The sequence below is a fragment of the Phacochoerus africanus genome, chromosome 16 (genome assembly GCF_016906955.1).
Source record: "Phacochoerus africanus isolate WHEZ1 chromosome 16, ROS_Pafr_v1, whole genome shotgun sequence".
In the NCBI taxonomy this organism is placed as follows: Eukaryota; Metazoa; Chordata; class Mammalia; order Artiodactyla; family Suidae; genus Phacochoerus; species Phacochoerus africanus.
In genome coordinates, this window is record NC_062559.1 from 7,942,172 (window position 1) to 7,964,945 (window position 22,774).

A 22,774-nucleotide genomic window follows, 5' to 3' on the forward strand; every position below is an offset into this window, starting at 1 on the left:
GTCTCTCTCGAGTAAGCCCTGACCTGTCTGGGTACATGCCTGAGCCACTAGCCTCTGGTTCCTGCACCTGATCTTCTCTGGACTTTCCCCAGAAGTAGTTCAAACTGTAGGTAAAAGGACTAGATGTCGTCTTTTGAATTTATGCCTTATTTAGGAAAGCACAGAGTGGATTTTCTTTCCTTGTTTTCTTTATAGAATACTCATGTTTTCCTTCTCCTATACACATGTATGTACAAAATCTCTTGCCAGGTTGTCCATATCTGTTTTTATGAACCTAAAGTGCCAGATATGCATTGCCACTTGAATCATACTACCCACCAACACTTACTGGGAGTAAATGGAGGATAATTTAGATTGCTCGTGGAACATCCTGAAACTGAACCATCCACAAAGTTGGCGACTTCATTCATATCCTATAAGACAAAAGGCACAAACTATGAAGAAAGAGTAGTATGTCCTGGTATATTGTACTGATGGTGTCTTTTTTGGAGGACTCAGAGAAGTTAGTCCATATATTTCTTTTCTTTTCTTTTTCTTTTTCTTTCCCTTTCTTTCTTCCTTCCTTTCTTTCTTTCTTTCCTTCCTTCTTTCCTTCCTTCCTTTCTTCTCTTTCTTTCTTTCTTTCTTCCTTCCTTCCTTCCTTCCTTCCTTCCCCTCCTTCCTTCTTTCTTTCTTTTCTTTCTGCTTTTTAGGGCCACATCTGCAGCATATGGCATATGGAACCTCCCAGGCTATGGGTCATATTGGTAGCTGTAACACAACCACAGCAACGCAAGATCCAAGCCATGTCTGCAACCTAAACCACAGCTCATGGCAACACCAGATCCCTGACCCACTTAGCGACGCCAGGGATAGAACTTGCATCCTCATGGAAACTAATCAGATTTACTTCCACTGCACCACAATGGGAACTCCTATATATTTCTTTTTTAAAGAAGTTTTTATGTAATAGAGGAAAATAGATGTTCCTGTCCTATCTTCTCTTCCATTGATTCTCTTCCTATTGATGGTTTCATGCAGAAGGTTCTTAAAATGATACATGCCTATCATCATTGAAAATGAAAAATTCCCAAAAACATTAGGGGAAAAAATATTTCAATTTATAAGATCCATGCATATCAACTCATACGTGCTCTAAATATCCAAATATAGCTATGAATGCACACAAATAAATGCATATACATATATAAATATATGCACAGAGTGAGAGAGCAAGCCTGTGCCAAGAACTGTACAAGTGAGGGGTCTGGGAAAAGCATACCAAAATACTAATGGTCAATGTCTTTGGTTATTTGGTTAATATCATTTAGGTCTCCTCATCTTTTTTTTTTTTTTTTTTTGTCTTTACTGGACTGCACCCTCGGCATATGGACGTTCCCAGGCTAGGGGTCCAATCGGAACTGTAAGTCGCTGGCCTACGCCACAGCAACACTGGATCCAAGCCATGTCTGTGACCTACACCACAGCTCACAGCAATGTGGATCCTTAACCCACTGAGCGAGGCCAGGGATCGAACCTGTGTCCTCATGGATAATAGTCGGGTTTGTTACTGATGAGCCATGATGGGAATTTTGATTCTAAGCTACATGTTTTAGTAAGATTATTTGAATAGTAAGATAGGGAATACCTAGAATTCTGGCCATAGTGGCTTTTCTCTCCTCCACTTCCCCCCATGCTCTATGAATCAATGATATCAACATATTAGCCATCTCGTCATTAAAATGTTAAGAACTCACAATCCAGATTCCATCAAAGTCTACTTGATTGTGGAAAAGTTTAAATTCATTTGCCCACCAAGTGGTACACTTGGGGTTGGTGTAATCAGGAAACACAGTTTTTCCAGGCCAGACCTGCCGGAGGAAAAGAAAGACTTTGATCAGAGGAAGTTAAATGAATACAGAGTAAAACAGAGGGCAGAGCAAAGAAATTTCTAATACAATCATGGCAGCAGAGGTGCACAGGCATGGGTCCTTTTCAGTTAGGAATGTGAAGCTCTTCAAATACTCAGAATAAATGTCAGGAGGAGTCAAGGAGTCACTTAAGGGAAAACATATTTTTAAAAAATGGTTAAGTCCTTGCTAATCTTCAACTCTGGCTCTCTGTTCCTGCTCCCTTTCCTCACTCCCACTCCTAGAAATGGGAAGTGAGGGAGAGGACTGCACAACTGCAACTGACCCAACACAAGTTGTGGGTTCCGACCATCAACCCCTGAAGTCTGGTCTTTTCCTATCCACTCCCTCTCAGGTCAGCATATTAGGTTATTAGAACTACTGGGGATTGGATGGATTAGAAGTGAACCAGCAGATAACACCATGGAAAACAAGAGTAAATAAAAGTTAGAGAAAGAAGTAGTCGTACTTGTCTAACACCGCAGAGGAATCAAGTAAGAACAGGAATGAAAGGGTTCCATTGGATTTGCCAATTCGGAGGTGATCAATTTGCCTAATTTGCCAGTTAGGAGGTGCCAATTAGACTGTGGTCAGCGGAAGGCTGGATGGGGTGAGGAGGTGGCTAATCACTATGTAAGGCTGTCGTTAGAGGGCTTTGCTGTGAGGGAATTAAGAGCTAGGATGGCTGGTAGGTATTTGGGGAAGCATGGACAAGCGAAGTTGACCCCTGGCATATATAAGGCATCCGAAAGGTGTGAAACAAAACCATCACACACACACACACACACACACACACAGCCCCTCCACCAGCCCCAGCGTCCCTGTTACCTCCCCAATGAGTGGAGTCACTCCATCTGGATCATTCACCCATATCTTCGCATCTGAACCCCGGTCATATGGGCCATAGGGATTACTTGGGGAAGAGTCATTGGAAATGGCTGGATCCTAAAAGGAAAAAGACACAGTGAAGGGCCTTGCTTTAAGCTAGAGGCACTGAAAGGAGACTGGGAATTGCGGATGAGGGAAGGGAAGGTGGATGTGAGACAAGGAAGAGCAAAGTACGTGATTTGGGGAAAAAGGAGGAGAGCGCATACCACAATGATGACCAGTTTCTGTCCGTTATTGTGTAAATCTTGAGCCAACTCAGGGAAGCCCTTGAAATCTACTGGATTATAAGTAAAGTCCTTCCTCTTATCCATATAATCAATATCAGCATGCTGAACATCCTGGAAGAATACACAACAACACAGCCTCACCCCCAAATCAGATTAACTGGGTCACCTTGCCTGGCATTAAAAGCCAATCTAACAGGGAGTTCCCATTGTGGTGCAGCAGAAATGAATCCCACTAGTATCCATGAGGATGTGGGTTCCATCCCTGGCCTTGCTCAGTGGGTGGGTGGGATCCAGCGTTGCTGTGAGCTGTGGTGTAGGTTGCAGGTGCGGCTCAGATCCGGCATTGCTGTGGCTATGGTGTAGGCTGGCAGCTGTAGCTCCCATCTGACCCCTAGCCTGGGAACTTCCATATGCCACAGGTATGGCCCTAAAAAGAAAAAAGAAATTTTTTTCTTATGTAGTAAAAAAAAAAAAAAAAAAATCTGGGGAGAGAGTATAAAGTTTCTTACTTCCGAGAGAATTCTTTATTTTGGGAGGACTTCTGAAGCCTTACTTACATAAGGGAGCTGTGCGGCACGGTTTCGCTCCACGACTTCTCTCATGTTATCTAGGGTTTCATAATCATAACGACTGAGATGAAATCCGAGTGCCCAGTACGGGGGCAGGGCTGGCAGTCCAATGAGCTGAAAGAATGATGTGAAAAGAAAGTCAGCACACGCGCGCAAATCATGGACTTGGAGACTAGACTTGTGGTTGCCAAGGGGGAGGGGAGGGGGTGGGGTGGTTAACAGATGCAGACGGTTGCCTTCGGAAGGGATGAGCCATGAGATCCTGCTGGGTAGCCCTGGGAACTATGGCTAGTCACTTAGGACGATGGAGCATGATAATGGGAGAAAAAAGAATGTATACATGTATGTGTAACTGGGTCACCCTGCTCTACAGTAGAAAAACAAATAAAAGGTAAAAACTCAAAAAAAAAAACCAACAAAATTTCTCATGAACACACACACACACAAAGAAAGAAAGTCAGCACACACTCCATTATTAAAGAAACGTTTTCTAAGTGTTAGTTTGGAGGCACAGAACACATCCCACCGTCCAACGCACTAGTTCATTAATGTCAGATTGCTCGACTGTTACCCCAGACTCTATAAATCACCGAGGGTAGGGTCAACTTGGAACAGCCTATTTATAATAGCTACTTAGAACAGCCCATTTGTATGTGTCACGCTTGCATATTAAATTTACGTTTCTTTGTCTTCAGGATCTCCTTAGTCATGGTCATGACGTGACAAGTTTACCTGCAGGTACTCTTGAACGACTTGCTCTGGAGTGTTTCCCAAGAGCACATAGAAGTCGAGAATGCCCCCGGTGGTGCGGTAGGTGACGGCTGGGGCGGGCTGGAGGGCCACCTCTTGGAAGATTAAAAAGGAAGCAAAGAAACATGAGAATTGATTCTAGAGTAGTCATTACAAAGTGTGAGGCGAGAGGATCACCAATCAGCTGAACATTAACAAAGTGACTCTAATGCCTCAGATTCTTTCTACAAAGGGACCAATTCTGACGACCAAAGTCCAAGCTCACAGCACAAGAGAGAGGAAAGCATGTGTTTGATGAACTGTTACTGTTTCAATAACTGGTGGCTGAAGTGTCTTCACTGGTGTCAGGATGTCATGAAAAAGCAACCGGTTTCTTGAAGGGGTCCAGAATAAGTCATTTTGACATAAAAATTATTGTAAGCTGAAGATACTTGAGTTTCTGAAATCCCTTATCCACCCAGAAGCAGAGCCTCTCAGAAGAACCCAGTTGTCATAAACCCTCTCTGCTGGAATAAAACTAATGTCCAAGACAATAAGTTGGCCCCACAACCAAACAGCCACACTCATAAGAATATCCTCTTCCAACTAGTCTCCTAAGGGCTCACTGATCTGTCCAAAAAGTCATTTGTTGTCCCATTAAATGCCCTTGATCCCCCCCCACCTCCTCTTCTAAGAAGTCATTTATCTCACCCTAAGCGCCTTCCTTCCCCTGCCTATTAGGATGGCATACAAGTCCCGAGTTTTAGGCACCCCTCTGAGTTACTCTTCACTGAGCACTCCTGTGTGTATGCATGTTGCCTATGTAAACAAAATCAGTCTTTTCTCTTGCTAACCTGTCTTTTGTCGGATAGAGTCGTAGGACCCCGAATAACAAACCCGTGGATAGAGAAGATGTTTTCTTCTCTGATGTTCACAACTGCAGAACATGCTGTCCCCACCCCATCATTACTGCAGGAATATAGCCCAGCTAGACACATGGAGGTACCAGCCACAGTGGACCTCACCTTAAGCAAAAGCCAAAAATGTCAGGGGTTATATTACAAATTCAAAATCCCTCTAAGCCCAAGGGGAAGTCTCCTAACAGCCTTGGCTGGCATTAGGGATCCAAGATCTCAGGATCGACTGAAATGTACTCTTTGGTCGTAAGAATGACTCACATGGAGTATTTAGAATCCTGTGCCTTCCCCTCTGAACCTGACTCAAATTGTTTTCTGGTTCCTTTCAACTACCTGAAACTGCATAATCTTAGCAATTATCTGTCTCTTCTTTGACTATCAGGCATCTTAGAATCATCCAAGATTCTATTAAGTATTTCAGAAGCATCTTAGATCAGTTAGAGTGGATCTCAGACAATCTGTGGTAAAGAATCAGATCTTCATTTTTTAAATTTCCAGTTCTTTGCAAACGGATACTTACATGAAATAACATAAGAAAGGAATTGCTAGGAAAAGGATCATGCATGCACTTGGATGCTACAGCCATGTTTACTCTTAATTAATTTCTGTACTATCTTACCACAGACCTAAAGCAGTATGTGATGACCCATCCACGGACCATGCTCTGAGTAGCACCTACCTAGTTCCTCGAGTTCCAGTTGAGAAGAGGGTAAGGATCAAGATTCTATGCCCACTCCACTACCAACGCTGGCAGAATTTTTCTTTTTTTTTTTTTTTTGCCTTTTAGGGCTGCACTCATGGCATATGGAGGTTCCCAGGCTGGGGATGAATCAGAGCTGTAGCCACCGGCCTACACCACAGCCACAGCAATGCCAGATATGAGCCGCATCTGTGACCTACACCACAGGTCATGGCAATGCTGGATCGCTGACCCTCTGAACAAGGCCAGGGATCACACCTGCGTCCTCGTGGATGCCAGTCAGATTTGTTTCCGCTGAGCCACGATGGGAACTCCCCCCTGGCGGATTCTGATTCCACACCTCTTCCCCTACGGTGATTGCTCTATTGCCCTCAGATTGGCTGTTATTACTGCAGGCAGAAAAGCAGTGCAGACCCATCCATCTGGTCTAAAACCTTCAAAGTGAGGAAGTGAGTGGCTTTCTGGAATCCTATGATGTTACACCTCTTGGTCTTACACAATCTGTACGACCCTCACCATTCCACCCTACCTTGCTGCCCTTGGAGTGTCTCAATGTGACATTCACTGCTCAGTTGTAGCTCCTTGGTTAGGCCTGGCTACTGTCACCTTAGGCCCAGAGCGACTACCTGTTTCTTACCAGAGCCTATATGAACCCCTCAACTGGACGGAGGTCTGACGAAGGAGAAGAACAAGTTGGTAGAAACTGCCTCAAAGAGGTTATGAAAAATCATTCGTTGTTTTCACTCTATAATAGAAAACATTCCAACAGGGGCAACCAGATTCAAGAAAATCGTAAGTGAGGAAAGAAAACGCTACTCATGGCTACCATGGGTCAACAGATAATGCAGCAGGAAAATGGGACAATCAGAACATACGCGGCCCTAAGCTCTGGCTCAGCCACTCCTTTTCTCACCACGCTGTAAGGAAGGGACTGAAAATCGCTCTCGTGCCCTTTTTTTTCATGTATATCCTTTAGTCTTTACCCATGGCATTGCTGTTCATGAGAAACACTCCAAAGGACAATCCACTAGCATCTTCAAGGCACAGGAAGAATGTCTGTGCACCATACAAGTTATTTCCATCCTGCAGAAAGACAATTAAAAACCAAAAACTTATAATCTGATAGTCTAAACCCCACATGGCCAGAAATAGCTCGGGGAATCAGTGTTAATCACGTGAGTAACTGACAAGGAACTCATGGGCAAAGAAGATGAAAATAAATTTTTAATATAAGGTCTCTGTTTGTTGATGTTAATCAGATAAATTAATATCCTCTTATAGAATGAGCCAGCTATGACCCTTTGTCTAACAGAAAGGGGGAAGCCTGTGATATCTTAGGATGTGGGAGAGCAGGAGTTTTGAAATGGTAGTTCAAAAAGCTCTTCTCTCAAAGAGGCTTGTCTTGACCTTGTCTCCAAGAGGCTTCACCTAACCCCACTGGCAAAAACCCCCATCACAAGCCTATTGAAGGGAGGATACTACCCCCATTTTAAAGATGGGGAACGAAAGACATGGAGAGAGAACGAGCCCAGAACCACACAACTGCTGAGTAGCGGTGTCAGAATTCAGACCCACACAGCCTTACCCTAGGATCTTATTCTTAACCATTTTACTGTACTGCTAAGAGGCTATGATGTTCAGTGGAGAGGGGCCCATCTGGAAAGCTTACCCCATTGGGGACTGTGTCCCTGGCAAATATGGGCCAGGTCTTCCAGTTCATGTCATGCCGGTACTGCCGGTGCACATGCTCGCCCAGCCCATACACGTTAGCGCTGGGCAGGCGGATGGACAGCTGCAGGAACTGATCAGCAAACAGCAGGGGCCCGATGCTGGAGTCAAACCTAGACACACACGAGCGGGAAACGCAGGGACAGGTGGGCAAGTGGAAAGGAAAGAACACGACTGCTTAGGAAATTGGCTTAAATATTGAGTCTCTGAGATTTAAGCCAATTTCCTAAGCAGTCCTCAGCTGTCCTCTGGGACATTTTGCCATGGACATCAAAAGATCAGGATTTCTCTAGGGCGGTTACCATTCAGCACATTTCTTAGGTTTGTCCCCTGGACACGCCACTGCACGATTAGAATTCCTACATTACAGTGGATGTTCCACAGAGAGTTACTGGGGGATGGGTGTTGGATGGAGGGGAAAAGAGAGAGGAAAAATGATCCAACCACAGGAAGAAAGACAAAAAGCACACAGCGAGGAGGAGGAAGAGGGGAGGGGGGAGAGGAAGGGGAGGAAGGAAAGGAGGAGGGGAAGGAGGAGGGGGAGGGAGAGGAGAAAAGAAAGAGAAAGGAAGGCAGGAAAAGGTACACATTTAGGGGTGGAGAGTCTGGTCACCAACAGTGGGCTCTCAAGCTTCAGGAATATTGTAGCAATGCCCCCTTTTCTAGGTTTGCAAACCTCCCTCCCCTGTAACCTTCATACTCTGATCCCCAGATAGGTTTCCAGAACTTACAGAACACGACTGTTGCTTGTTCTGATCACTTTGATGCTAAAGGGCTGTTTGGAGACCACGACTTCATAGGTCAAGGGAGAAGCAGCATTTCCTTGGAAGGGCTGGACGTGTTCATGAGGCACTTCGTATCTGTCCTGATTTTGGTCAGTTAACTGTCCAGAAATGTGAAGGAACGAAAGCCAAGATGAAAACTTCTCTGTTGTTCTAAAACAGAAACAGACCTACAAGCACCAGTGCCTCCCGGTATCTCTGCTCAAGGTACCAAACTTGGGTGCCAAACGATACCATGTCTGAGACAGACATACAATTATGTCACCAAATTCAGATGTTTAACACTTGGGCATAAGTTAGTCTTTGGGTAGAAATATACACAGTAAGTCTGCTGATATGAGCTAGCTCTAGAATTTTCCAAGCTGTGATAATTTTTTTGCCCTCGCTACCACATTCCACATGACGTCAAGGGAAAATAAATGAAAATTAAAGCTCACCAGTGAACTCTAATAAATATTTAGGAAGTTATCACACTGAAGGAAGGCGCGGAGATGCTTTCAACATACCGGCGCTAAGTACGAATAACACCAGTAGAGAAAAATACCTGCATTAGCAAGGTTTTCTCTTTTGTGGTAACTGCAGTCACCAGGTTAGAAAGCAGAACCTCTCAAAAAAAATTTTTTTTGTTAAATAAACACCCTATGATATCACTTATATGTGAAATCTAAAATGGGATACAAAGGAGCTTATTTTCAAGACAGAAACCGACTCACAAACGTATGGTTACCAAAGGGGGGCGGGGGGAGGAAAGGATCCATTAGGAGTTTGGGATGAGCAGACACAAACTATTATGTGTAAAACAAATAAACCACAAGGTCCTACTGCCTAGCATAGAGAAATACATTCAATATCCTGTAATAAAGGATAATGGAAAAAATATGAAGAAACAAACATAAAAAACCAACTACAACCTTAAAGTGGAAACGAGTCGCTGTCTGGTATTCTGCTCTGAGAAGGACGTTGTTGATATCATTTCCAAACAGGGATGGAGAAGGCAACCTTTTCAACTGGGCCGTGAATCCTAGTGTGAAGGGGGAAAATGCTGTGTGACAGCTGACTGTGTAAATTCGCACACAATAGCCACATACAAGTAAGCTTTATGTCAAAGGCACTGGCAAAAAGCCTTTATTTCCCACAAGAAGAGGAGTCGCAGACATACACCTCATCGGACACACACACTGTCTGGGGCCAGATTCAGGTTCTGAAGCTAGGTACTGGCCTTACCTTATTCAAAAGCCACGTATACATCCTTTTTCTCCCACTATCATGCTCCGTCGTCGTAAGTGACCTGACATGGTTCCCAGGGCTACACGGCAGGATCTCACGGCTCATCCATTCTGAAGGCAATCTCCCCGTCTCTTAACCGCAGGCCCCTCATCCCTCCCACTCCCTCCCCCTCCCCCTTGGCAACCACAGGGCTATTCTCCAAGTCCCCATGCTATACAGTAGGAAAAAAAATGTATTGGGGAAGTAAAAAATAAATAAATAAAAAATAAATAAATAATATATATAAAAAAAGAAAAGAAACATTAAAAAAAAAAAAGCCGGAGTTCCCGTCGTGGCGCAGTGGTTAACGAATCCGACTAGGAACCATGAGGTTGCGGGTTCGGTCCCTGCCCTTGCTCAGTGGGTTAAGGATCCGGCGTTGCCGTGAGCTGTGGTGTAGGTTGCAGACGCGGCTCGGATCCCGCGTTGCTGTGGCTCTGGCGTAGGCCGGTGGCTACAGCTCCGATTGGACCCCTAGCCTGGGAACCTCCATATGCCGCGGGAGCGGCCCAAGAAATAGCGACAACAACAACAAAAAAGACAAAAGACAAAAAAAAAAAAAGCCATGCTTCTCTTCAAAATCTGGATGAAAATATCCTTCCAAGGCCTAACTCTCATTTCACCAGCCAGTCAGGCACTCATGTACCCTTTATTTATTTATTTTTTCAAGTTTTTAGTTTTTATTTTTTTTATTTCCCCAATACATTATTTTTTTTTTCTACTGTACAGTATGGTGACCCAATCAATGTTTACATGCATGTAGCTCATATCATATACCCTTTACACTCTCAGCTCTCAACGCGGTTTCTTCTTTTTTGTTTTACGGCCACACCCACGGCATATGGAAGTTCCTGAGTCAGGGGTTGAATCCAAGCCGAAGTTTCAACCTAAGCTGCAGCTGTGGCAATGCTGGATCATTTAACCCACCGTGCTTTGAGCGGGGGATCGAACCCACGCCTCCTCAGGGACCCAAACCCGAGTGGATTCTTAACCCACTGTGCCACAGCAAGAACTCCTCTCGACATGTTTACATCCATTTTTCCTCCTCAGTTATTTCCGTATTACATCACAGGAAATCCTACACATTGATGCCGTCTCCCTGGTTATGTGACAAGCAGGCTAGAGTGGAGACCTTCTTAGAAAGGCCCATCAGGTCACGAGTCCCTGGAGGAGGAGCAGGCCTCTTCCTTTATGCTAAGAGGCTCCCCAGAGTAGTCACCTGCTGTAATCCCCCAGAATGTGCATTATTATGTCCTCATTTTTTTTCTTTTGTCCTTTTAGGGCCACACCCGCAGCCTATGGAGGTTCCCAGGCTAGGGGTCCAATTGGAGCTGTTGCTGCCAGCCTACGCCACAGCCACAGCAATGCCAGATCAGAGCCATGTCTGCGTCCTACACCACAGCTCACGGCAATGCTGGATCCTTAACCCGCTGAGCGAGGCCAGGGATCGAACCCACAACCTCATGGTTCCTAGTCGGATTCGTTAACCACTGAGCCATGAGGGGAACTCCTATGTCTGCATTTTAACGTGGGAGAAAGATGGGGAGATATTTGGTCCATGAACACTGACACTGACTAGTTAATTTTTGTGAAATGTCGATAACATTGGAATTGTTTCCATTTCATTAAAATTACATTATATTGGAGTTGTAAGTAGTCCCAGAGGTTAGTGAGTTCAAATCCCTCTCTTCAAACATTAGCAACTTGGGGAACCAAGAAGTCATGATTTTTGGACAGGATTACAAAGGTAGAGCCAGGAATTGAACATCTTCGAACTCCCAAGACAGAGAGTGATTTTTTCCCCCTAAATATCAAAATAGATTCTAGTCCTTGCTCAAGAGCAGTGCCCACCTTCTGTCACATGCAATGGTGGCTGTAAAAGCTATACCCTGCCCACTGCTACCGTGTCCGGAGCCAGCCTCCAGAGGACCTGGAACTCCTGCCTCAGGACCAAGTCTGGCTTACCTGCATTTGTGTTCACAAGGTCACCCTCCACTTGATAGCCATGATTTGTAGAGTAGTAGCACCATGGCACACTTATGGCTCCCTGAGGTTTCCAGCAGCACCCACGCTGGTCACAAGTGGCCTGAAATAAGAGATGAGTCAGAGTAACTCCATTTATGTGTAAAAAATTAGCACGTACAATTTGAGCTTGTGGTATCATGAATCTCATTTTACAAGTAAAGGACCTGATATTTAGAGAAATCGTGCTGTATCCCAGTCAATGTAGTGCTTGTACTCATGACTAATTTTTCTAGCAAAAATCCTTCCTCGTTATTGGTATCAATCAGGTAATAGCATATGATTGCAGGGCATTTCATACCTGTCGACACAAGAAAACTAACAAATTTATTTATATATTCTAAACTATAATAAAACAATACAATATCACCAGTAGCTGCCAGTAACCCAAAATTACAAATGGAGCTTCATTAACATTGGTTTTTGCTTTGCAAAAATAAAAAAAACACTTTGCAATTAACTTCATTCAGAAGTTTTGAAATCGAGGCAATTTTGCTTTGACTTTTAAATGTGTATATCACATATGTGTGTACTTAGTATATGTGACATATATACATATAGTATATATATTCATAGTATGTAGATATATATGTATACATATAGTCTCTCAACTCCTCCCAAAGCAGAAAATAATTGTTCCTTGAAGCCCAATTAGATTCTAAATCTTATTTAAGAAAGGTTGCTTGCCTTTTACTATAATTAATGACTGAATTACCTGGAGACTAAAATGAATACAATCTCTTTCTCATATCAACTAATTTGGAAGAAGCAATCAGGTTAAATGCAAAAAAAAAAAAATACAAAGAAATCACTCCGCTTGAGTGTAAATAATAAAAGACCAGCAAAAATAACGGGTTGCCGCTTCCAAGATTAGATGACAGTATGTCTCCCGTCTTGCTTCCTTCCTTCCCTTGCTCTGCTGCAGCCCCGACTCTGGGAGAAGTGAGGTGTTAGACTGAGGACTGACCCACATGGTGAGGAACTGAGGGAGGTCTCTGGCCAACAGTCAGCAAGGCACTGAGGCCCTCAGCCTGATAAGCTCTGAGCAGCTGAATTCTGCTAATGAGCACAGTAAACAGGCTTGAAAAAGATCAAGCCACAGCCCCAGATGACGTCTTGGTCACAGATTTCTGAAAGATTATGAGCCAAGTGCACCGGGATATGCCAAAGCCAAATTTCTGACCATAGAAACTGTGAGAAAATGTTTGCTGCGTGAAGCCATTAAGTTTGGGGATAATTTGTTACACAGCAATAGATAACTAACACACCCTGCTACATTATTTTACAGATAAAAGACTCTCAGGCCACAGAGGTAAAGTCTACAGGGCTGAAGTGACCTGCCAAAGGTCACTTAGTCAGCTATTGAAAAGGCAAGGACCACAAGTTAGGTCTCTTGCTGGCCCCTTCCTATAGTCTGGGTTCAGCATCTGCTGGTTTTCAGGAGGATAGGGCAGTGCTTTATGAACATAAGAAAAAAACTGCTTAGATAGATGAACAATTAGATTTAGTCAAATGCTAACAATCAAGATTAAGGATGGAAAAATGGTGTTTATCCGTGGCGTCCCCCTATTGCTATGGAAACAGGGTTCACTGTGAATTCAATTCAGTCAGCATTTTTTTTTTTTGTCTTTTGTCTGTTTAGGGCCACACCTGCGATATATGGAGGTTCCCAGGCTAGGGGTCGAATTGGAGCTTTAGCTGCTGGCCTATGCCGCAGCCACAGCAACACCGGATCCGAGCTGAGTCTGTGACCTATACCACAGCTGACGGCAACGCTGGATCCTTAACCCATTGAGCAGGGCCAGGGATACTATGGGTTTAACCAGGAACTCCTTTTTTTTTTTCCCTTTCAAAACCCACTCAGATGAAACTGCAGCATAACAGGAAAAGAGAAGGGTGTTGAAGAGTGTTAAGTAGAATGGTTTTTGCATGCTCCCCGAGGCTTAATAATTTCTTCATTGAACTGGAAAGGGCAAAGATCAGAGTGGTCAAAGCAGCTCAAAAAGTGAACCACCTGTTGGTCCTCTGGAAACCCCGGATCCTGCAGTGGAGCTAAGCAGTTACGAGGAGAAATAGGGGAGAAGCAGAGCATGGGGCATATAGACAAGAGAGTAAAGAACAAGTGGAAATTCCCTGGTGGCCTAGAGATTAAGGATTTGGTGTTGTCACTGTTGTGGTGCAGGTTTGATCCCTGGCCTGGGAACTGTCACATGTTGTGGATGAAGACAAAAAAAAAAAAAAGGAGTATGTGAAACTTATGAAAATAGTTGTAGAGAAAAGCTATAAATAATGACAACATGAATAGGATTGGAGGCACACAAAAACAATTAGACCCAAGATACAAAATGCCCCTTTAAGCTGAGAATTAAAATTTAAGAGAAACTGCCAAAATAATATAGAGCATATAATTTCCAATACAGTATTAAGGAGAAAACCAAGGGGAAAAATTCTTAATGCAACAAAACTAGGAGGAGTTCCCTTTGTGGCTCATTGGTTAATGAACCCGACTGGAATGCAAGAGGGACTGGGGTTTGATCCCTGGCCTCTCTCAGTGGGTTAAGGATCCAGCATTGCCGTGAACTGTGGTGTAGGTCACAGACACAGCTTGGATCTGGCGTTGCTGTGGCTGTGACTTAGGCCAGCAGCTATAGCTCTGATTAGACCCCTAGCCTGGGAATTTCCATATGCTGCAGGTGTGGCCCTAAAAACCAAAAAAAAAAAAAAAAAAAGGAAAGAATACATGTACTTGAGGGTGGGGTGGGTGGGGGGAGTACATAAAAAACAGAACAAATGGAAAACACTTGGCAAAATTGTTTTCATGTCAGTTATCACAAGGCTTAAACAACTTAAAAGAAAAGGATAAGCAGATTATATTTACAGAAATAAATTCTGCTGAAGCTTATAGGAGGCACACCCAAAATTTAAGCTCACAAAAGCACTAAGGAGTAAAAGCGAGGAAAACAGATATGTGAGAAAAAATGCTAACCAAAGGCTAGTACAGCTATAGTAATATCTGACAAATAGACTTTAAGTAAATATTCATTATTAGGGAGACATACAGTCACTATGGTGATGAAAGGTTCAGTTCGCCAGGAAGAAATGACGTCTCACGTCTGATGTGCACCTGATAATAAAGACTCAAAATATGTATAGAAAAAACTTAAAGAATCACAAGGCAAAATTAGAAAACATAGTCATACACAATGGAATATTTGTAAAGAAACCCCTCAATGATGGATTGATAGATAAAATAGGCAAAAAGAAAAGAGATTTTACTTTTTACTTAATAGATGCACATGGGCTCTTGCACCAGCACAGATAGAAGGACTGGATTGTACTCAGAGCTGGTGAGAAGCCAGATGCTGAAGACACAGCTTAGGACCTAGTCAAGCTCCGCATTCTCCTCCACCCCCCGTGCTTCTTAACATTTAGAGAGAGGGAAGAAACAAAAAGGAAGATTTTATATCAAAATCAGACATGAGAGAAAAAGGAAAACTAGCACCTAGCGTTATCCATGAACATAAATGCAAAATCCTAAAGGAAAAGAGCATGTAGCATTAACAACAGAAATTAGCAACATATTAAATAAATAATGGCCAAGCAGAGTTTCTTCCAGAAACACAAGGAACCTTTTTAACATGAGAAAATCAACTGTATAACTTTTCAAAATAATTTATGAAAGGAAGTAAACAACCCAATCATTTAAATTGATCAGCTATTCATGATACAAAATCTTAGCAAAACTGTTTGCCAAGTATAATTCTTTACTGGGAATAAAAAGCAGAGTCCTTAGCAGAATAGTGGGTAACTACCTAAAGCCTATAATAAACATCTCACTAAATGTGAAATGTTAGGAACATTGCCTTTAAGGTAAGAAAAAAAGTGAATGTTTTCTTGTGGTGCAGAGAGTTAAGGATCCAGTGTTGTCACTGCAGGAGCTTGGGTCGCTGCCGTGGCATGGGTTTTGATCCCTGGCCTGGGGACTTTTACATGCTGCAGGTGCAGCCAAAAAAAGAAAAAGAGAAAGAAAAAAGTAGCTGACCCATGTCTATGACTTCTTATAATTAATTGTATACTGGAGGTGCTAACACTATAAGACTAATAGGACAAGAAAATTAAGAAAATTTGTAAAACTAAAAAGAATGAAGTCAAATTGTCATTATTTCCTGATAATATTGTCTAGGAGGAAATCCAAGAAAATTTATAAAAATAAATTTAGATTAAGTTAATTACTATTATATCGGACCTTCTATTTTCTTCTTAAAGTTGTAAGTTTTTCTTTTCCTTTCTTTTGAAATACGATGTGTTATAGGAATAAATAAGCTTGCCTTCATTAAAACGAAAACTTCTGTTCATCGAGACAGCATAAAGTAGGTGAGCCAGCCTCACAACAGTAGAATACTTGCAACATGTATAATAAAAATAAGGATTAGAATCTAGAATAACACAAGCAAGAAATGTGTACAAATCAAAGTGGAAAATAACTTACTATTGAGATTTCATATGCCTTGAAATGCATGCCCCATTAAGTCATAAGGAAGCAGCTGATCTAAGAATTTTTAAAAATGAGGACCTCGGCAACTATAGCATTTATAAAAGATGGAAAGCAAAGTTGTGAGGGAAATACCAACAGGTGAAAAGGAAGGATCCTAGGTGCAGGGACAGAGGGCCTGTCACTGTCACGTCACCCAGCCCTCTCCTGCCACTGGAAGGAATGGGTCCGCAGTGGACCTTGAGCATTCAGCCCTGCCAGCCATCCTATCCTGGGTGCTGACTCCTCTAATCCCGTATCCCTCTATCCATTTGGTACTGACACCTACTCTGAGTAAAATTAGCATTTCTATGTAGCTACATGTCCTCTGACACCTGCCTCATCAGGAGGTGAGGTCTATTGACTCTGGACTAGCCTCTGACTGATAAGAATAACAGACAGCAACAAAAGTGATGCTACACAGGTTCTCTTTAAAGGTCTGGCAGCTTCCTCTCCATCTCTTGCAACCCAGAGCTACTGTGTAAGAAGTCCGATGACTCTGCTGGAGAGACAAGTGAGAGAGAGACTCTGAAACTACATGGAAAGGCAGAAGGGCCCAGGTGAAGTCTGCCTTAGGGCCATCTTCACCAAGGTGCCAGGCATGAGAGTGAAGCCACCTTGGACCCTCCAGAATGGATCAGCCTCCAACTGGGCACCACAAGGTCACCACAGTCCATACCACGCAGAGCTGAAGAACCACCCAGCCAAACCCTGCCCAAATCTCTGACCCATAAAATCAGGAGATACTACAAAATGATTGTTGTTTTAAGCCGCTAAGTTTAGGGTAGCTCCTTTTGCAGCAGTAGAATTTAAGAAAACAGGCGCCTTGGAGTTCCTATTGTGGCACAGTGGACATAAATCTGACTGGTGACCATGAGGTTGCAGGTTCGATCCCTGGCCTCACTCAGTGGGTTAAGGATCCAGCATTGCTGTGGCTGTGGTGTAGACTGGCAACTATAGCTCTGATTCGACCTCTAGCCTGGGAACCTCCATACACCGTGGGTGTGGCCCTAAAAAAAGCAAAACCAAAAAACCCAAAAAACAAAACAAAACAAAACGAAAAACCCAAACCAGGGGACTTGAGCCACTATAGTGAGGCTGGTGTTTTAGTCCAACATGAAGGAATGTGGAGCAGGTAAGAAGCAGCAGGGCTCACAGCTGTCCAGCTCTTCTGGAACAGCTGTATCCTAAAAGCACTGGATGCATTCATTCAAACAAACTAGATCCCAAATCCAAGTATAAGTACATTTTTAACCATCCAGGTTCCATATTTCTTCTGCCCTCTGTTGTTACAGATAAGGCAGAGAACTTGACGTTGTGAACGAAAGGTAGAAAGTCTTGATACAAGAGCAAGAAGTGGAAAGAAGGGAAGTATCCCAGTTTCAAATAAAGGCAGCACTTTTAGAAGGTGAAAAATATTTGGTAAAATACTTCCAAATCACCATCTACTTATTAACACATTACCTAGTTATTTTCATTTATGTCCAAGTTTGAACAAGTGAATGAATGATTTAAATTAATCTCAACTCATTAAGGTGTCTTAATTACAGATTATGATATATGCACTTTGAGTCTTGTTTGGTTAACAGGGCCACTTCCTTTTTATCTCAAACTGAAGTTTGATAGCAAAGACTCTCAAAGGAACATGCCACCTCTACAATTTTTATGATCCGGACTTTCTAGGCCCCCAAAACTATGCTACAGTGAATGTTCACAGAATATCTGCTAGGACCTAGAGACCACTGTTTTTAAATCTTGTTAACCATAGTGTTTAGCAGAGTTCCTGGCACTTGTTCAGTCATCATATGTTAATGAATAAATCTCCGGAAGCACACTGTCTCCTTTTGCTGATAAGGACTTGACCGTTTTCAAAGAAATGTGATGTAGTGATCAAATCTCAGAGTTTTTCAGAAGCAAAGCCAGGACCAAAAGCTAAGACCCTGGCTCCCCACCAACATATTTCTGCCCAGTGGCTATACTATCAATTCAAGGCATGAAACATAACCGAAATCTATACCGGGGGCTTCATGACTCACTGCTCTTCCCAGCAAGACAGCTCTTAACGAATCCTGAGTGAACAGAGTAATTTTCAGGGTTGAAACGCATAATGATCTTGGAAAAATGCAATATCCTTGCTGATATCTATCATAAAACACATTCCATTAACCACATCGATAAGAAACTGCAATTTGGAAAAAGACATCACAAGCCAATAAATAAATAACAGCTATTTACCAAGTGTGTTATCAAACATGATGAAGTTTCTGAATAAGAAATAGGGTAACCTCTCGATATCATCATAAAGATGATGACTCGTGTTATTATTATCCACAGGAAACACATAATTGTAAGCCGTTCTCTGCTTAACCATTCTGCCATGGTTACTTAGGGCATGCAGGTTTATTTTAAGCACGTAAAGCTGTTCTCCCATTTGGTACAGTGCATTCTAATCCTGAAAATCAAAGCGTTTACAATTCTTATCTACCATCTCTTTCTTGAGCTGGATATCTGGAATTTACACTAAGTATTTCTGCTCCCTGCACCCAGAGAATCTTTCAACTCTGAATTCTGGAACTGTGGATATAAGGTTTCATCAAGGACGTGGGAAGGGATAAGCTCTTTCGGAGTGGACAGGTTTGGGCTAAGTGTAGGGAGCTGTCTCTGAAGTGTGCAGGGGTGGTCGGTCTAAATGAAACCACAGAGACACAAGGAACGTTAAATAGGGTCTTAGATGACAAAACAATGTTTCTGAACACTGTCCAATACGTTACCCAATAAGTACTCAACTTTGGTAGACATATAATGAAAGCAGCCCATTCAGGAGAGTAGCTTTAATCATGCCTGTCACGGAAAAGGCAGAGGCAGAAATGGGATTCAGAAGACACGCTAGCAGCCTAAGAGCAACCCAAGCGGAGTTAGGGCAGTGAGGATGGAAACGAAGCGCTTTTTCTAGAAAATACTGTTCAGGAAAATGTTTTAAAATATGTAAAATACTGGCCAAAAGGATTGAGGGGAGGAGTCGAACAAAAATTCTGCTCTTTCTGCTCCAGAGACTAGAAGCATCAATAGAACCGCTAACAAGTCTGGTAGTTGAGAAAGAAAAGCAGATTCGGTGAGAGGGTGATAAGTTCAGGCGATGTTACTGAGAGACAGCCAAGCCAACAGGCCCTGCAACCAGCTGCCAGCCCAGAACAACAGACCAGGATGAGAGAGTTAGGTAACCCAGCCACGTTCCTTGCTAAGATCCACGAAAGGGACTCCTGGCTCTCAACCTCTCCAAAAGAAAGTCTCCCTGGAGTGCTCAGGGTAGTTTGACAGATGACTGTACCCTGTCCTGGACACGGGATTCCCTCTCATTATTGGGATAAGAAACAATAGGATGTGTAACAAAGAATCATCTGCAAGGAAACTTCAACTGTTAGTTCTTTATAAGTAATCTCAGAGGAGAGAAGGAGAGAGGAATGATAAAATCATCTAGCAATGGCCTCAACAGGACAACACGCTGCTTAGCCTAGTGTCAGGTTCAGAATCTCTTCCCACTCTCTCCTCCGCCTAGCTACACACCTCCCTTTGACAAATCCAACACACACACACTATTATCCATCAATTCAGCCTCTCAACAATAGTTTGGATCAGCATATAGCACCCAGGATACGTAAAACACATAACAAAATGAAAAAAGAAAAGCAAACCACGGAAAGCACGTCTCTCTGGCTGAGCTAAAGAGGAACAGACCAGTGAACGAATGCCAAGGTCACAGATTAATTCAGTTGCGTATAACAAATAGAAAAAGGCAAAGGTTGTTTATTGAACTATGATCTTGATACCACAGTGTTTAATCAGAGGTCTTATAATAAAACCAAGGGAACATTACTGAGGCAGCGATGACATCTGAAGTTCACCTAGCCAATAACGAGATGGGGAAGGGTGGGAGAGAGAACAGACTGAGGATGTGTTGTATTAGTCTTCTACGTGGGCTTCTGAGCAAGTAGCTCCTAGAACACTACTGCTTATGGGGGCAAGTAAATGGGTGTGGATCAACTTTCTGGAAACACCGTGTGCCAACCATCCCATACAATGTATCCAGACCACCATTGCTACGACAAAGCAGCACATTAATGGTCCCCATCACCAAGCTCCAATTGACATTATAGTCTTAAACAGGATACACTCTCTGGCACCCATCCTGCCTCTTGGCCACATAGGACCACTCAATATATCAGGTATGTGCCCCACAATTTCTGTCACTTTGTTTGCATTATCTCCTCTGTCTTGAATTCACTTTTCATTCCTCCCACTTCTGCCAAAATCCTACTTATCATTGATTCCGGACTGTCACATTTTCCTTAATAATCATCTTTTCCACAATGGGATCCGTGTAGTATTCTTTTGTATCGTGAATTTTTGTTTTATAGTCCAGTTATTTATTTACTTAGCTTACCTCCTCTACTTATTAAATCTATCATCTAAAATACTAAATTTTGTGGAGTTCCCATCGTGGCTCAGTGTTTAATGTACCCCACTAGGAACCAAGAGGTTGTGGTTTGATCCCTGGCCTTGCTCAGTAGGTTAAGGATCTGACATTGCTGTGAGCTGTGGTGTAGGTCACAGACGTGGCTCGGATCTGGTGTTGCTGTGGCTGTGGTGTAGGCCAGCAGCTGTGGCTTCAATTTGACCCCTAGCCTGGGAACCTCCATATGCTGCGGGTGCAGCCTTAAAAAGACAAAAATAAAAAATAAAAAATAAAAAAATATTAAAATACGAAACTTTGTGACATTTGGCCCCATTCTGAAGTGCTTTCTCTCCTCTCTCTCTCCTATCTTCTTTTTTCTTTCTTTCTTTCTAAGGCTTTTATTCTCTGTCTTCTTGGTTTCCCATTATGTGATACTGTTCAGAACGAAGTGGCTGCTCCTGGCTGTGGTGGGTGACATACAAAGCCAATCTCTTTTACCTAAAATCCAAGATCTTCAAAAGTCTGAATTCTCCTTTGCTGTTCAGACTCATTTCTTCCTGCTCCACGCAGGCATGTGTCTTCACCAATTCAAGAGAAAGTTGTGCTCATTTCAGTCAAGGTAAGCCCCAGATGAACAGGTCTGAATACTACACAAGTCTCAGAAAGGTGAACAGGTCTAATTGGGAGTCCTTCCATGTTAGCAGGCATGCTGTCCAGGCTGCTGCCCTTCTGTGGCCTCATGGCTGGTCACAGGACTGCTTTGTCCTGTCTGGGGATTCCCTGACCCTTGACTCTTTGCCATACCTATGCTCTCGCCTTCCACACAGCCTCCGGGCTTCCTCACCAGCTTTGTCTGATCACTCTGCTCCTAACTACAGTCCCTGTGCATTTTCTCTACTCCAAGCTATTTATCTGGCTCTCTGCCTTAACTTCCACCTTCCCTACTACCCCAGCCTATCCTTATGGTTGATCTCTCATCTGTTTTTTCTTTGCTACCTGAAATCTGTCTCAGCATCTATGCTATTTCAGTTGACACCAAAGGCTGAAGCAGTAACAATTTCCACTTTCCACAGTTCCCATTCTGTGACCTTGTCCATGTTATGGCTGAACTGTGTCCCCAGAAAAGATATGGTGAAGCCCCAATCCTGAGAACCTCAGAACATGATCTTACGTGGAAATAGGATTGGTGCAGATGTGACTAGTTAAGATGAGCTCATAATGGAGCTGGATGGGCCCTTAATCCAATATGATCCATGTCCTTACACAAAGGGGAAGTGTGAATAGAGATACATACACAGACAGACAGACACACACAGAGGACGCCCTGTGAAGATAGAGGCAGAGAATGGAGTGATGAAGCTACAAGCCAAGGAGGGCCAAGGACTGCAGCCATCACTAGAATCTAGAAGAAAGACATGTAACAGATGGCTCTTCAGAGCCCTCAAAAGGAACCAACCCTTCCAAAGCCTTGATTTGGGACTCCTAGCCTCTGGACGTATGAGAGAGAAACATAAATAGAAAACAGTATCTTTTGGTTTGGGGATCTTTAAACAAACCAAAATAGTAACCCTCAAGAACTTCATAGATTATTTTGGCCCACTAACAATAGGATGGCTACAGTGGTAAGTGTGAGAGTACCACATGCCCAAGAATCAGGTGCAGCAAGCATCCTTTCTGTGTCTGATACAAATCGGCCATGTACTTTACTCAGATGGCTACATTTTGCTTTTATTCATGCTCAGTATGAAACAAGACTGATACTGGTATGGGCCAGGCAACACACTTTATAATTGTAACAGTCAGCTGGAATTCAGTTAATGACCAGGAAGTGCTGCCCCAAAGTAAATGCCCACATGCCTGCATTATCTTTAATCTGGTACTTATTACCTCTTCCTCATAAAACTTGGCTCTTGAAACTGTGTCCTTAAATACTATTTTATGCATGGGAATGACTTTTGATTGTAGATCCGAGATACCCTTTTGGAATTTTGAGAGGAGAAAGAGAGCAAGAAGCAGAGTCAGTAACAGAGTTAGAGAGAACTAGCAACCAAGCAGTGTTACCAGATATAAGCC

The 22,774-nt window shown here is 43.0% G+C and overlaps 1 protein-coding gene across 1 annotated transcript in view; it reads right to left on the bottom strand.

Moving 5' to 3' along the window:
* MGAM (maltase-glucoamylase) overlaps positions 1 to 22,774 on the bottom strand; it is a 102,233-nt gene that overhangs the window by 57,118 nt on the left and 22,341 nt on the right. Inside the window, exons 4-14 of the mRNA XM_047763395.1 lie at positions 11,661 to 11,781; positions 9,341 to 9,450; positions 8,379 to 8,530; positions 7,589 to 7,760; positions 6,903 to 7,002; positions 4,306 to 4,418; positions 3,562 to 3,687; positions 2,984 to 3,115; positions 2,718 to 2,834; positions 1,737 to 1,850; positions 329 to 413 (exon numbers count right to left, since the gene is read on the bottom strand). Coding sequence (XP_047619351.1) covers positions 329 to 413; positions 1,737 to 1,850; positions 2,718 to 2,834; positions 2,984 to 3,115; positions 3,562 to 3,687; positions 4,306 to 4,418; positions 6,903 to 7,002; positions 7,589 to 7,760; positions 8,379 to 8,530; positions 9,341 to 9,450; positions 11,661 to 11,781 — 1,342 coding nt within the window. The remainder of the gene's footprint in view (positions 1 to 328; positions 414 to 1,736; positions 1,851 to 2,717; positions 2,835 to 2,983; positions 3,116 to 3,561; positions 3,688 to 4,305; positions 4,419 to 6,902; positions 7,003 to 7,588; positions 7,761 to 8,378; positions 8,531 to 9,340; positions 9,451 to 11,660; positions 11,782 to 22,774) is intronic.